General features: G+C 53.3%; 3 protein-coding genes across 3 annotated transcripts in view; all 3 read left to right on the top strand.

The window, feature by feature from the left end:
• HOXD13 (homeobox D13) overlaps positions 1–3,004 on the top strand; it is a 7,862-nt gene extending 4,858 nt beyond the window's left edge. Inside the window, exons 2-3 of the mRNA XM_008573732.1 lie at positions 4–579; positions 1,549–3,004. Of these exons, the coding sequence (XP_008571954.1) occupies positions 4–579; positions 1,549–1,799 (827 nt within the window). The 3' untranslated portion in view covers positions 1,800–3,004. The remainder of the gene's footprint in view (positions 1–3; positions 580–1,548) is intronic.
• Positions 3,005–7,484: 4,480 nt separating this feature from the next.
• On the top strand, positions 7,485–8,444 carry HOXD12 (homeobox D12). The gene is made up of 2 exons (XM_008573600.1): positions 7,485–8,058; positions 8,206–8,444. The coding sequence occupies exons 1-2, from the start codon at positions 7,485–7,487 to the stop codon at positions 8,442–8,444; spliced, it is 813 nt and encodes a 270-aa protein (XP_008571822.1).
• A 6,426-nt stretch (positions 8,445–14,870) lies between these two features.
• Positions 14,871–15,046, top strand: part of HOXD11 (homeobox D11) — a 2,642-nt gene continuing 2,466 nt past the window's right edge. Inside the window, exon 1 of the mRNA XM_008573720.1 lies at positions 14,871–15,041. Within this exon, the coding sequence (XP_008571942.1) occupies positions 14,871–15,041 (171 nt within the window). The remainder of the gene's footprint in view (positions 15,042–15,046) is intronic.

The raw sequence follows: 15,046 nt of genomic DNA, 5'->3' as shown, positions 1-15,046 counted from the left end.
CAGCAGCGGCTTCTGGCTTTGCGTACCCGGGGACTTCCGAGCGCACCGGCTCTGCTTCGTCGTCGTCATCTTCAGCTGTGGTCGCTGCGCGCCCGGAGGCACCCCCAGCCAAAGAGTGCCCGGCGCCTGCGCCCGCCGCGGCCGCTGCAGCGCCCCCGGGCGCCCCAGCGCTGGGCTACGGCTACCACTTCGGCAACGGCTACTATAGCTGCCGTATGTCGCATGGCGTGGGCTTACAGCAGAATGCTCTCAAGTCGTCGCCGCACGCCTCGCTGGGAGGTTTCCCGGTGGAGAAGTACATGGACGTGTCGGGCCTGGCGAGCAGCAGCGTACCGGCCAACGAGGTGCCCGCGCGAGCCAAGGAGGTGTCTTTCTACCAAGGCTACACGAGCCCCTACCAGCACGTGCCCGGTTATATCGATATGGTGTCCACCTTCGGCTCCGGGGAGCCTCGGCACGAGGCGTACATTTCAATGGAGGGCTACCAGTCCTGGACGCTGGCCAACGGGTGGAACAGCCAGGTGTACTGTGCCAAGGACCAGCCACAGGGCTCCCACTTTTGGAAATCGTCCTTTCCAGGTAGGGGGGATGGAGAAAAGGGGAGGACACGAGGGAGGGGGAGAGAGAGAAAGAGAAAAGGAAGGACTAGGATCACAGCCCCTACTTGGGAGTGGGTGTCTGTGCTCCACGCCTGACCAGGATTAATCCAGTGGAAGAGTTTGCCCAGTTTGTGTGAAATCTGTAAATTCCTCATTCGATTTAAACTGCCTCTCTCACAACCTTTTCCTTTGTGTGTGTGTGGTGCAGGCGTTTTTCTACTAAAGTTGAGGGTCTTTGCGTGCACTTTGCCCAGGCCTCTCCCTCTTCTCCTAAAGAGGCCTCTTTTCTAAGAGATGTCATAGAGTTGGGCCCCCACTTTTCAAGGACATGTCTGCCCCAGGGCGACCACTAAAGCATCCTAGACAGAGCCCACAAGCTCCGTACACAGGAACACAAGAAATCAAAGAGTGAAAGAAAGATCTGAATTTGTATGTATGTTTATATGCATGCAACTGGCATTTGGAGAAACTGTCTTTATGAGTATCCCCAATAACAATGCCATAAAACTGCAGGCTTGTTAAGATGCCGGTTTGAGAGACCATGATGATCCATCAAATTAGCCTTTGTTTTGAAGTTCAAATAATCTTTCTTTAATAATGTGTAAATAGGGGCTGGCCGGTTAGCTCAGTTGGTTAGAACACAGCCTTATAACACCAAGGTCATCGTTGAGAGCCCCATACCAGCCAGCTGCCAAAAGAAAAAAAAAGGTGTTAATAATAATAATAATAAAGTGTAAACAGCCTTTCTTATAACACCAAGGTCATCGTTGAGAGCCCCATACCAGCCAGCTGCCAAAAGAAAAAAAAAAGGTGTTAATAATAATAATAATAAAGTGTAAACAGCCTTTAAAAAAAAAAAATCCCTTCACCCCCTCCAAACAAACACAGATCCAGGCTAGGTGCTCCAAATATCCTAGTCTAATTTTTCCCGTGCTGTTGTTTGTACCAGGGGATGTGGCTCTAAATCAGCCAGACATGTGTGTCTACCGACGGGGGAGGAAGAAGAGGGTGCCCTACACCAAACTGCAACTCAAAGAACTGGAGAATGAGTATGCCATTAACAAGTTCATTAACAAGGACAAGCGGCGGCGGATCTCGGCGGCCACGAACCTATCAGAGAGACAAGTGACCATTTGGTTTCAGAACCGAAGAGTGAAAGACAAGAAAATTGTCTCCAAGCTCAAAGATACTGTCTCCTGATGTGGGCCAGATTGTCTACAGACAGTTTAAACGCCTTCAGTTGTCTCCAAACGACCTTTGGAAAGACTTGAATATGTATTTAATTCCCCCCATCCTCTGCCAATGATGGCAAATTTTGTGAATTGTTTTTCTCTTTTCCCGTAATCTGGCTCTGAAACTCTTGCTCTCCAACCTGACTTTGTAGTTCTGTTTCTTACTTGTTTATTATTCGTTTTGTTCTTGTCTAGCTTTTTTTTTTTTTTTTAATGATGTTTTAAATGTTCTGTTTCTCCCTCCAGGCCAGTATAAAGGACTTGACATATTTTTTAATAATCCCTCCAAATGAATTTCAGAAGTGCCATTCTGATTTACTGTTTTTTTAAAAAATCACTTTATATGTCTGTTTCCAGTACTGATTATCTTGATTAATTAGGGCAGAATGAGTTGCAGTCATTCATATCCTGTGATTGGGTAATTGAATCATTAGCTCTCCGCAGTTGCCCTGAGGCAAGTGGAAACAGCTCTAGGCAGGCAGTGCTCTAGGGTCACCAGGAAAGTCTGAAAACAAGAGTCTGAAAGTACTGCGATGGCTTTAAAAGCAACTACCTTATTAAATAGGGTTTATATCAATATTTGAATGAAGACAATCTTTCCAGCTTTGGGTCTTTCACTTGCTGTTTCGTTGTATGTTTTTAACACACTTTGTAGATTTGTGCTTTTATAATCTTTAATTTGAAAATAATGTGTCCACATAGATGCCTTCATTTCTTGAGCTCTAGATGCAGATATTTAATGGCTGCAATTGGCAGAGTGACCCGTGGATGGTATAAATGTACCTCCTTTCCTTCGCCTCAGGTCTGTGAGATTGGGATTGAGTCCATATCCTCAATACTCAGAAAGAGGCTGAATCAATGTGGCCGTGGGTGGGAACTTTCATCTAGAACCCAATGAAAACCTTGACCATCAGAAAAAATGCATTGGGCCTCTCTTGGAGCTTTAAAATATCTAACAAACACGAAAATTGTGGAGCTCTAACGTCCAGGAAGAAAAAAATATATTTCTTAAAGTGATGATAAATTACTTTTAAAGTGCTGCATATTTATACAACTGAGAGATTATTTTTGTAGATGCAATGTCTGTGAGCTGGGATATGTGGGCAGTGCTTCAGGCATTTAAAAATCACTTTTTACTCCAAGGGAGATGCAAATAAACAGAACACTTGTTTCCTCTGAGTCTTTACACATTCGCTTTCTTTTTTCAAGCTTGTGTTGCCTCTAGAAACTATTCCTATTTATTATAAAATCTCACTATCCTGATACTATGACGTTCTCCATTGGTGAAGGAAACAACACCATTTCTGGTCTCTGAAACCTCCACACTCTCATTTCTGCTCCCCTTCCCCCCTTTCCTCTGTGGCTTTAACATAAGTAGTGATATCTTTAAATGAGGATATAATTTGTGGTGTCTAAAATAATATTTTTACCAGAACAGCTCAGAAAGCATCTCCAATAAAATTTTACTTCTCTTTCAAATTATTAACTTTTTAAAATAGTTTTACTTATTTTAAAAAATTAATATGTATCTGTGTTCCTGGGTATAGAAGTTTTCAACCTAGAAAGGTCGTTCTAAATATCTGCACAATGAAGGTCTTGAAATTAGAAACGCATATCCATATTTGGCAATCGAAAAAGAAACATTGTAGGCTTATCCCATATAGCCTTCTCTGGGCAGCCTGTACACAGCAATTGACAATTGAAAACATAATTTTACACCCTAAACTTCCAGATGCAATTTTTAGGTACTATGAACTTTCTCTTTGAGGCCTTTTGCCATTCAGGGAAATGGCTGCTGAGGAGCTGCATGACTCGTCTTTGTTAGTTAGTTACTCGCACAATCAATTTAGTGATTGCTAACTTTTGATATGTAAATTAGTTAAATACAGATTTTTAAAACCTCACAGAACATATAAACTCTTCTGGCGGGGGGGCGGGGGTTCTCATGGCTCTGCAAGAGGAAGCACAGAGACCTAGGGTCGGGAGCTACTTTCGTTTTCGCGAGCCCAGCTTGGTTTCTTTCATATCTTGCTGCCGACGCCGGACGGCGAACTTCATCTTGAGAAAGATAGAGACAGAGCAGGAGGGGGTGAGGGAGGGAGGGAGGGAGGGAGAGAGAGAGAGAGAGAGAGAGAGAGAGAGAGAGAGAGAGAGAGAGAGAGAGAGAGAGAGAGAGAGAGAGAGAGAGAGAGAGAGAGAGAGAGAGAGAGAGAGAGAGAGAGAGAGAGAGAGAGAGAGAGAGAGAGAGAGAGAGAGAGAGAGAGAGAGAGAGAGAGAGAGAGAGAGAGAGAGAGAGAGAGAGAGAGAGAGAGAGAGAGAGAGAGAGAGAGAGAGAGAGAGAGAGAGAGAGAGAGAGAGAGAGAGAGAGAGAGAGAGAGAGAGAGAGAGAGAGAGAGAGAGAGAGAGAGAGAGAGAGAGAGAGAGAGAGAGAGAGAGAGAGAGAGAGAGAGAGAGAGAGAGAGAGAGAGAGAGAGAGAGAGAGAGAGAGAGAGAGAGAGAGAGAGAGAGAGAGAGAGAGAGAGAGAGAGAGAGAGAGAGAGAGAGAGAGAGAGAGAGAGAGAGAGAGAGAGAGAGAGAGAGAGAGAGAGAGAGAGAGAGAGAGAGAGAGAGAGAGAGAGAGAGAGAGAGAGAGAGAGAGAGAGAGAGAGAGAGAGAGAGAGAGAGAGAGAGAGAGAGAGAGAGAGAGAACTGCAATTCAATCTCTAGAGAAGAAATAACCTCTGAAAATGGGGCCACACCATCCCCGACCTTACATTTGGGGAAGGATCACTACTAATATTTAACATGTTTTTCTCACAAGATATGTTTTCATCAGAAATGAGCCTATTTTTCCTTCTTCCCCATCGCAGGCCCCCTCTCCCACTTCTTTTTTGTAACCTCCAGACTCCAGGGCTGCACTCCATTTCCCAGGTCCATTTCTCAGGTTTCCCATCATGGGTAGGGGGGATTGCCTCGAGGTTTCCTTTCATCTGGAGTTTGCACGTCAGTTTCTCTCCACCTAAGAGAAATGGGAGTTTTGCTGAAGATTAAAACTGCGCTCAAAGGCTCTCTGGTGGAATTTGGATTGATGGCTAAATCAATAACAGATGAAGGCTTTGTTATTTATATGCGTTCCTTTTATATTCTGAATTGCGGAGGAAGAAGAGAAGCGGGTAAGTGGCGGAGGCGTTGGAAGCAAGGGCTGCGGGGACCCGGGAGGCCAAGGGAGATTGGGGAGAGGCTTTTCTTCAGCCGAAGACTCAGAGGCCACGGGGACAGCGCCTCAGAAACCTCGCAGGTTTTTAGCGCCGCGGATGGGGGACTCAGGAGCGCGTATCTATGCGTGATTGGAGGGGTGAAGGAAGCGTTGGAACTGGGACGCAAGGCCAGAAAAGGGGGCGACCACAGCGCTTCCCCACGTCTGGCAGCCCGCTGGTCCCTCCAGCTCGTTGTCCGGGTCAGCTTTGCCGCCACGATCGCGGGTTTTCCCAGGCGCTCCGCTGCGCCCGGCAGCGGGCCGTGACCGCGCGGACTGACGACCCCAGGCCGGCTGCACCGCCCTTCACTGTTGATCTTGACCGTGTGGCATGCCTCGCCAGGCGTGGAGCGCGCTCGCCATCTCCTGGGCGGTCGGCGTCATTGGCAGAGCTAGCCGTTTTGCTTCTCCGCCAAGTCCTCCTTTCCCATTCTCTCTCTCACCGGCCCAGCCTCCTGCCCCCACCCACCCCCGCCCTCCCTTCTGGCCCCCAGTTCCCCTCTCCACACATAAGAATTTGCCTGCCAGACCTCGAAAGTCATAAGCCTGGGGGATAAAGTGGGGCAGGTGGGCAAGGAGTAAAGGAAGGAATCTAGCTGTTCTAGTCTTCTGTTTTTCACTTAGCACCTTTATGCCTTTAGTCCTGGGGGGCAAACAGCCTCTGTGAGGGTACCCAAGGGTTCAAAGGGACACCCCTGGCTTGGCAATACCTGAGAATCGCTGTACACTGAGATGGGAGGAGTGGAGACAGCAGGGACCCCTGGAGCTGGAGCTTCCTCGGAAATAGGGCGGGTTCCTCAAAATGAGAGCTATCAAGGACCCGAGGCCTCGGTTCTCCTAACTGAGGAGACTGAGGAACTGAGGTTGCAGTCTGTGCCTAACCCCCACCTCCCATGGAAGGAGGGGAGTAGAGTGTCTCTCTGTGCCGGAGTTCCTAAGGGAAACTCTAGCAGAACCCTGAGGAGCCCCCGGCTTCACCACCCCCATCTCCCCACCCCCTCCCTAGAGCACGAGGAAGAGGCCGGTTGCGTTCCCCAGAGCCGCCCAATTGGTCGCCATAATTCACACAATAAAGTCGCAGCGCGGTGGTCAGCCTTGCCCTCCGGCAGCGCCTGTGTGGTCTCCTTCCCGGAGCTGGAGGTCTAACCAATTCCAGCTTAGCTCAGGGACCGCAGGATCTGCTGCAGGCTGGGGCGGACGCCCGTCACAGGATCTCCGGGGGTCGTGGAACCGGAGGAAGGAGGGGAGGACCCCTAGTCCTCCGACCAAGCTAGATAGGAGGGCCTGCGGCGGGGGCTGCGCGTACTGCTTTCTGCGAGGGACCGCCGCCCTTCCCACTTCGTTGTTCGCCAGACCAGCCAACCCACCAGCCGCCCGCATCCCTGGAGGTACTGAGGGGACGAACACTGTTAATCGGATGCCTCGGCGCACCGGTCCACGGCCAGGTGGCTCCAGCTCTTTGCCTTTTCACACCCTGCTGGGGACTTTGTCCTGCTGTCCCCAGTCCTCCCCGCATGGGGTGAATGGACACCTTGGAGTTCTGGTTTGCTGGGTGTAGTTTCCAAGGTGACTTCTGGCGATAAAACGAATGTAGCCTTTGGCCACGATTGAGGAATCAAGCCGCCCTAAACCGCCGCTTCCCGGGCCGGCATTTTCCATGGACCTGGATGGCAACTTGCCTAGGAGCAGAGTTCCTGGCCATGGGGACACACACCAGGAGTGGTGTGAAGCCTTCTTCCTGGGCACCAAACTTGGGCAGAGTTTGTGATGCCTTTCTCCGAGTTTGGCAAACCTCTCGGGCTGTGTCTGTGGCCTGGGACCGAGGGATCAGGCAGCAAGTGGGTCTTTGCTGCCAGATCCCCTCGGGCAGAGTCCTTTGGAGAGAGCCTTTCTTTGAGAGGGACTTGGGTAGGAGTGGCATTGCCCAGGCCCAGGGACAGAGCTGGTGGCCCCTCCACACCGTGCCCTCTCCGGACAAACCGAGAGCCACCCGTTACTGGAAAATGTCTCAGCTGCAAACTAAAGCCGGTAGGAGCAAACTGGGCCCAGGTAGTCTGCAGAAAATGGGGCCACAAAGCCAATCAAGACCAGGAAGGCTCCCAAGGGACACTTGGGCAACAGCACCCTTTGCCCGATGTCCTCAGCTCCTGGAGCCAGGCCCAGAAACTCGCAGACGCATCGCCTTTGCTCAACCTGCCTTGGCCCTGCTGGCAGCCTTGTCCTTCACCATCAAACATTGCGGGTGTTATCATAATACCCTGAAGGGGGGGAAAACGGGTCGGGGGATGTAGGCGGTGCTGAAATGACCGGCTTTGAAGAACCTGCAGGCAAAGTTTCGTCCAATCGTCTGAGCCTGTCCTCTTATTCCCGGTTGTAACTAAATACTGTTGCGAGTGTAGCCGAGGCCCTTTGTTGGAGATGTGTGAGCGCAGTCTTTACAGAGCGGGCTATGTGGGCTCGCTTCTGAATCTGCAGTCTCCTGACTCTTTCTACTTCTCCAACCTGAGGCCGAATGGCGGCCAGTTGGCCGCACTTCCCTCGATCTCGTACCCACGCACTGCGCTGCCCTGGGCCGCCACGCCCGCCTCTTGCGCCCCAGCGCAGCCTGCCGGCGCTACTGCTTTCGGCGGCTTCTCGCAGTCCTACCTGGCAGGCTCCGGGCCTCTTAGTCTGCAGCCCCCGAGCAACAAAGAAGGACCCGAAGAGCAGGCCAAGTTCTATACACCGGAAGCGGCCGCAGGGCCAGAGGACCGCGGCCATACGCGGCCGCCCTTCGCCCCAGAGTCTAGCCTGGCGCCTGCAGCGGCTGCTCTCAAAGCGGCCAAGTACGACTACACGGGTGTGGGTCGTGCAGCGCCAGGCTCCGCGACCCTGCTTCAAGGGGCCTCCTGCGCCGTCGGCTTCAAGGACGACACCAAGGGCCCGCTCAACTTGAACATGACAGTGCAGGCGGCTGGCGTCGCTTCTTGCCTGCGACCTTCGCTGCCCGACGGTAAACAGTGCCCATGCTCCCAGGGCTGGTTTGGGCTGGGATGGGAGGTGGGGTGCAGGGAGAGTGTATAGAGAGAGGGGAAACACCGGGGGGCGGGCAGTCGACAGGGAGCGGGCCGAGCTGACGTGGGTTGGGGCTGTGTTGCAGGCCTACCGTGGGGGGCCGCCCCTGGGAGGGCCCGCAAGAAGCGGAAACCCTACACGAAGCAGCAGATTGCTGAGTTGGAGAACGAATTCCTCGTCAACGAATTCATCAACCGGCAGAAGCGCAAGGAATTATCCAACAGGCTGAACCTCAGCGACCAGCAGGTCAAAATCTGGTTTCAGAACCGGCGTATGAAGAAGAAGCGCGTGGTACTGCGCGAGCAGGCGCTGGCGCTCTATTAGCAGCGAGCTTGGCCGTGGCTGAGCCGGCCGGGATAGGCCTGACCTTTTAACCAAGGCCTGGCATGGGGAGGAGGATCTGGGGCTGGGGCTGTGACTCCTCCGCTGGTTCTAGACGCCAGCAGGAGATTTGGAGACAGGGCCAGTTGGGCCTCCGTGCTTGCCCTTCTCTCTGAGAAGCGTGTGTGGGGCGTGCGGGAGTTGCAATGCTGCCTTGGGGTTACCTGTCCTTGCTCTTGGTTGGGGCATTTGCACCCGGGGCTCACTTTTGCTCCCTTGTACTTGGATTTTTGTTTCCACCTAGTTAGTTCTCCCTTTCCCCTTCTCTCCAGCTCTTTTTGCATTTAGCAGGCGCCTAACTAGAGCTCAGAGTGGAAGTGAATATAGGAAGGCTTCCTCAGGAGGGAGTGGAAAGAGCTGTGGATACAATTCAGTCTCTTTGCAGCTGAAGTCCTTTGGGCAAATCCAGGCTCTCCACTCTGGAGGAAGGAAAGAGTGCAGTCTTCCCTTCCAACTGCCCTGACTGATTTGAGAGGACAAAAGCCACCCTAAACCTTCAGACTTTGGGAGGGGAGCGGAGGGAAGGAGCATAGTGGCCCGAGCTTGGAGACACCTATGGATGCAGGCTGGGCTGGTTCCTCCAACTGGGCAATGGGCTGGAGACTTCCTTCCTGAGAAGTGGTGAAGGAGGCTGGGGCTCCAGAGTGAGCTGCAGCCTCCAGACAAGACTGGCAAAATCCCCTTACTTCTCCCACCTCCTCACACATACCTAGGTCAGGCCCATACTCCCTGTAACTGGTGAGGGGAGCTGTGAGTCTGCTTTGAGGCTCAGATACACACAGAGGAAGGAAAGATCTGCAGGGGGGAGGAGAAAGGAGTGAGCAAGAGGAGGAGATGTGCTACACTCCGACTGTAAATGTGGTTTCCAGTTGAGGTAGGTAAAGTTGTGGATGTGTCTTCCTTTCTTGAATGACCATAATGGGTCGCCACAAGAAGAAGTAAAGACTCCTCCTTGAGAGCAATGCGGTTGGGAAGGAGACCTCTCAGATTCTCAGTCCCTGGTCGCTGCTCTTGACAGGGCAGAAAGGACTGGAAGTTCCTCTTCACTCTCTACAACACCTACCAACTCTACCAGAGGCCCAGCCACTGTGCCATTTCTGAGGCATGTCTAGCCTGCTCCAGTGAAGCCAATGAGACCTTGGGCCTTGCCAGGTTTGCTCTGCAGAGGCTGAAGTTCCCATTCTAGGTGTGCTGAGCCTCAACCTCAGTGAACCCAAGCCTACACCCAAGCTCCTTTTACTGTCCCCGCCTCTTCTCCCTCTCCTGAGATGTAGCACCCCCCCCAACTCCTAGCTAGATGCTTGACAGCCCAAAGGTTCAGTCGTCCTTCCCAAAGTCCAATGATTTCTTTTCAGTGAAAGACCAGGGCCTAGACCTGGAGTGGGCGCTTCACAAGAGCCTTGCAACTGACCTCAGTTGCAGTTTAGAGTAATTTGTTTTCTTTACTGTCTAATAGTTATTGTGCATGTTTTGTTTTGATTCTGTCAAAAATAATAGCTTGTATATATCAGACACAATATATAGAAATGTTTTGAATGGAAATAAACATCCAGGTCCAGCGAGGCTGTCAAGAGATGGATGTCAATATCTCAAAATGCTTCGGATTCCCTTCTAATGTTCTTCAGGTCATGAAATTTGTTTTTCTTTCCTGGTTGTGGTTTCACTGCTTTTGTTGACTGTTCATTAAATGAGAAAATGGCTTCCAGAGCAGTCAGGAAATGTTGTATAAAAGACTAGTAACAAAAATGTATGAAATTGCTAAAGGCAGGGTGGGGGACCATGATCATATTTGAGTGTGTCTCCCACAGTAAGGGGGCTGTTAGTTTGTTGCAGGCTGGGGCTTCTGCACTTTTCCTAAATTCTCAAACTTTAAAGATTGTTGCTATGGGGGGGGGGCTGCCAAAATTTAAGGTTCCTCAGATTTCAAAACAAAACATGTCTCTTGGCCAAGTTTCAGTCAGGCTTCTCTGGTACAAGCTATGCCCTGTGAAAATTCCTGATACCAGCACCTCTGCTGGGAACCCAGTAGGCTCCTTTGGGAAGTGTGGACTCAAGACCCCCTAGGCCTTCGGAGCTCAGTCTGGGAAAATGAGGGCCTGCTTGGTACCCCTCCCCTTGCAAACCTCAGCCCCTAGCTCGTAGAGATGGAAACTAGCTCTTAGCTAGATGGAGATTTAGCAAAACTGCTAAATCTCTAATATTCAGTATCCAAAATTCCCACTCACCTTCCCTGAAGTGAATTTGATGTATACTTTAAAAATACATTTTTAATCGATGTATATATCTGCATACATACAACGGGAAAGAAAGAAGCAAGAGGCTGCTGAGGAGGCCCTACAACTAGAATTGTTACCCCACCTGTCTGGCGCAGTCAGGCGGTGGTACCCAGAGCCGGGTCTCAGAGTCTGAGTCTCCATTCAGAGGTTTGCCTCGAAAACAACCGAACAAAGGCAGAAGCCGCACTGAGACCTCGGATGGGGAGGACTAAGGAAAGGACGAGGAAACCAGACTTACTCAGACCCAGGCCCTAAGACAACACAGAGAAGCTGTTTCTTTCCAAAATATACCATTAAATCATCGCGTTCTTTCCCTTTAGCCTGGGATATGTGGGGGGAGCGGATACTCATGGAGACCACTCCCCAAAGAGAATGAAATTATTCTAAGTGTAAAATGTTGTCTGTCGGTTTAGCAATGTTTTCCAAATCTATCCCTTTTATTGATCCACACAAACACAAAGACGGTGGTGTCTCCTTCCTTAGCCGAGATCGCAGCAGGGGTTTGAAACCACGAGGAAATTTGTGAGAAACAAATGCCCGAGAGAAATGATGCTGAAATCTGAGTGCTCAACATTCCCTTGCAGAAAGACAAATGCATTCTCCTAAATGAAATGCCGCAGTCCACAGGCCTCTTGACTAAGAAAAACGTTTTAAAATGAGAAAATAACATCTTTGTCTGACATTTAACCGGTTGTGAGCTCAGAGAGCCGACCAGGGGACGCTTTTAAGGCTTGGGGGTTCTCCCCAAGGGAGAAGGGCTGGGGAGGCTTCCGGGATGCCGACGGGTGGAGGAGAAATCCGGAATCGTTGTAAATATTCATGTCTGCTGGGGGTGGGGGAGGTGTGTGTGTCTGTGTGTCTGTGTGTGTGTGCGCGCGCGCGCGCGTGCCCCTTCACAGCCTCTCCCAGCTGCATCCACCCCCGTCAGTGGGGGGGTGGGGGGGGCAGGCGCCTGTCCGACTGTCCTTGGACAAAGGTGATCTCACATTTTTGTTCTCTCCAGTTGCTTGACTTAAGCCCATTCCGAAGGCTCTGCAGGGAAGGGACTGGCTCTGGGTGTTTTCTCCGCTCTTCTCTTCTTTCGTTTCCTAAAAGAGCATAAATAATTAAAGTTTGGCAGAGAGGAAAAGCTTTCTTGCAGAACTGTAGTGGCAATAAATGAAATGACTCAGAATCCCTTCCCGAGTCAGCTTTTACGAGAGCTGCCAGACAGTGTCTGTTCACGTTCTCCAGATACCAGGGGCGCCCTGACAAAGTTAAGGTCAAGTTAGTGTCTTATCTTGGGTGGCTCAAAATTACCGCATCGTATCCTGGCGCTGTGCGGAAAGCTATCGCTCGTGGAGCTGCCGGCTGCACCCAGAAGGCCTGGAGCGCTCTCTGCGTTTCGGGTGGGGCCGCACAGGCAAGGACAAGGCCACAGCGCCGGGGTCTTCACGGTAGGTTCTCGAGCGGGACGCGAAGGTCGGGAGGCTGCGGTTTTCTCTGGCTTTCGGGATGAGGACCGAGGAGGGAGCTGGGGCCAAAGAACGAAGAGGGTCGAGCCGGGAACGAATGCCCTGGTTTGTAACGGGAGGGGGGCAGGTATCCGGGCTAATGCACCAAGAGGGGCCCATTGCCCCCTTCTCCTATGCACCCACGCGCCGCTGCAGATGGCGCACCCTCCCCCGCCAAAGCGCTGCTCCCGCCGGAGCCGCCGTCGCCATGTCGTTGAACTTGAATGGTTCGTCCTCCCCATTTTCCTCTTCGGCGGTTAGCAGGCTCCACTTTGCGGGTGGCGGGCTGCCTGTGCCCCACCCCGTGCAGCTATCAGAGAGAAGGTGCGAGAATTTTGCGCACCCCGCCAGACACATAAAGACTCGCCTGGGGGCCCCGCCGCTGCCCTGGGTCCTGAGCGACCGCAGGGCCAGTGTGCAGTGTCGGGGGAGCCATTTTAGGAGAGAGATCCAGGGGCGTCGACCACTGGCCCGAAAGGCAGAGACTTGGGCCTGGGATGGAGATGGGGAGGCAGATAAGTGTGCCGGGGGTCTGGGCTGAGGAGAAGGGTGCCAGCTGGAATCTGGGTGGGGGTGCCAGCTGCGGGGAGGGGACACACAAGGTGGGCAGTTCTGGGGGGCTGTCGTTACCCTCCAGTCGCCACCGACCTGTTTGCGCAGTGTTGGGGGAGGGAAGCAGACGTGGGAGGGGGCGGAGGAAGGGAGAATGGGAGGGAGGAGAAAAAGAGGAAGGGGAGACATCAGCCAGAAAATAGATATTAGCTCAGACCACCCGCCTTTTCTCTGTCTGTCGGCACGGTAGGCAGAGAGCACAGCACAGGCACTGCGGTGGCCCGGGCAGGAGAGGGAACCAGCATCACAGCTGGCGCCGCTTGCCCTGGGCATAGGGCCGAGGCTCAGGCCCCAGTGCTGAGATTACCTGAGCAGAGGAATCCTGGGGAAAGGGGCAGCCTCCTGCCCTCGGTTCTGGGATTTGTGTTTGGGTTGAGACTGGTTTGCCTTTGGAAAGCGTCTGCTCTTTCAGAAGTGGGAGCCCAAGCCTCACCTGGACCCCTGAGCTAGGAGAGGGTCCGGGCAGTGGCGGAGAGTGAGGCCTTGGGGCGAATGGATGCGGGACCCAAAGAGTCCTCCTCAGAGCCAGGTGACACAGAGGGGCTCAAGTGGGGAGAGAGCTGCTGCTGACAGCCCTCGGAGAACCAACCGATCTCTGTGGGACCACAGTGACCATGCCGACCCAAGGGCGCGGGAGGAGCCTCCTGGAGGGGACGCGGCGTGAATATGCAGGACTTGGCTGGGCTCGGACGCAGCGAAGGGTCTGAGTGTAAGGCGGACTGGTCCCAGGCCAGGCCTGAAAGCAGAGGGGTTGAGGAGGGAGCAGGCGCTGTGGTTTGTCTTCCGAGAGGAGCTAGCAGAAAGCCAGGCGCCGCCGTGAGAGTAGGACTCCAGATCCTTTTGTTCACCAGACCCCCCAGCTTCTAGGGAGGCCTGGGCCACCGGGCTTTTCCGCTAGCTGAGCTCCTTCCTTGCTTTAGTACTGAGAGAGAAGGCAGAGAGGAGAGACAGTGACACTGTCTGAAAGGAGAAGGGGGGCGGACGGAGACAAGGAAAGTAAGAGGAAGAAGGAAGGAAAGCGTAAACAAAAGGGGAGAGTGAGAGGAGAGAGAGAAGATAGAAGGCTGAAGAGAGACGAAGGAAAGAGAAAGACAGGAACATAGAGAGGGAAACCAGAGAGAAAGGAGGAGAGAGGACTGAGTGGGCCCCGAGGCCCTGGCTGGAGTGAGAGCCTGGGAGGGGTTTGGCGTGGGATTTTTGAGGCCAGCACCCTCGCCCTCAGGGTCAGAACAGGAGAGATCCAAGTTTCTCCGCGGTAAACGCGCTGGGCACAGGAATATGTAAATCAGGGCTCCCTGCGCCCTGGAGAGTGGCGCAATTACACCCCTTGAAGAAGAAGCAACAAGGTCCCGGCGGGTGAGCTGCAGAGGGTGGCGGCGTCGCGGGGGAGGGAGCGGCTGCAGGAAGGGGGTGGGGGTGGGAACCTCACACCCTCACACCTAGTCCCCAGCTTCTAGGGAGCCCGAGGCTGGGGCTCCCCCTTCTGCTCGGCGCTTCTCTCCCTTCCCCCCCTCCTCCCCCTTCCTCCCCCTCCCTCCTCCTCCCCGCCGGCCTCGGTCCGTGTACTTAAAGCGGCGCGGGGCGGGCGGACGCGGGCGAGCGGCCCGGTCGGGCGGTGGCAGATGCGCCCAGCGGTGGCAGCCGCTGGCGGCACGCAGGTGACCGGACTGAGGCACAGTCTGGGCAGGGGGCGCCCGGGGAGAGCTGTCGGGAGAGGGAGGCCGATCCGCCCCCAGCGCGCGCGCGCCTTGGCGCCAGGATCCGTCCCGGGGCGTGTTGGCGAGCGGTGATATAGATATAAGGACATTTCTCTCCATGGCGTCACGTGACATAATTACCACCAGAATCAATCAAGATGAATTGCACGTCAGCGCCCGGTGGGGATTTTTGCTTAGTTGATCCTGGCCCAAGCCTCTTGTGCAATCGATGGCTCAGGTTGGCGGCGCGGGGAGCGGCCCGGGGCTTGCCGGCGCGCACGCCGCGGAGCCATGAACGACTTTGACGAGTGCGGCCCGAGCGCAGCCAGCATGTACCTGCCCGGCTGCGCCTACTATGTGGCCCCGTCGGACTTCGCGAGCAAGCCGTCTTTCCTTTCGCAACCGTCGTCCTGCCAGATGACTTTCCCCTACTCTTCCAACCTGGCGCCGCACGTCCAGCCCGTACG

The sequence above is a fragment of the Galeopterus variegatus genome, unplaced genomic scaffold, assembly GCF_000696425.1.
Source record: "Galeopterus variegatus unplaced genomic scaffold, G_variegatus-3.0.2 Scaffold53, whole genome shotgun sequence".
In the NCBI taxonomy this organism is placed as follows: domain Eukaryota; kingdom Metazoa; phylum Chordata; class Mammalia; order Dermoptera; family Cynocephalidae; genus Galeopterus; species Galeopterus variegatus.
The sequence above is the reverse complement of the archived record's forward strand: the minus strand, read 5'-3'. Positions and strand labels throughout refer to the sequence as shown.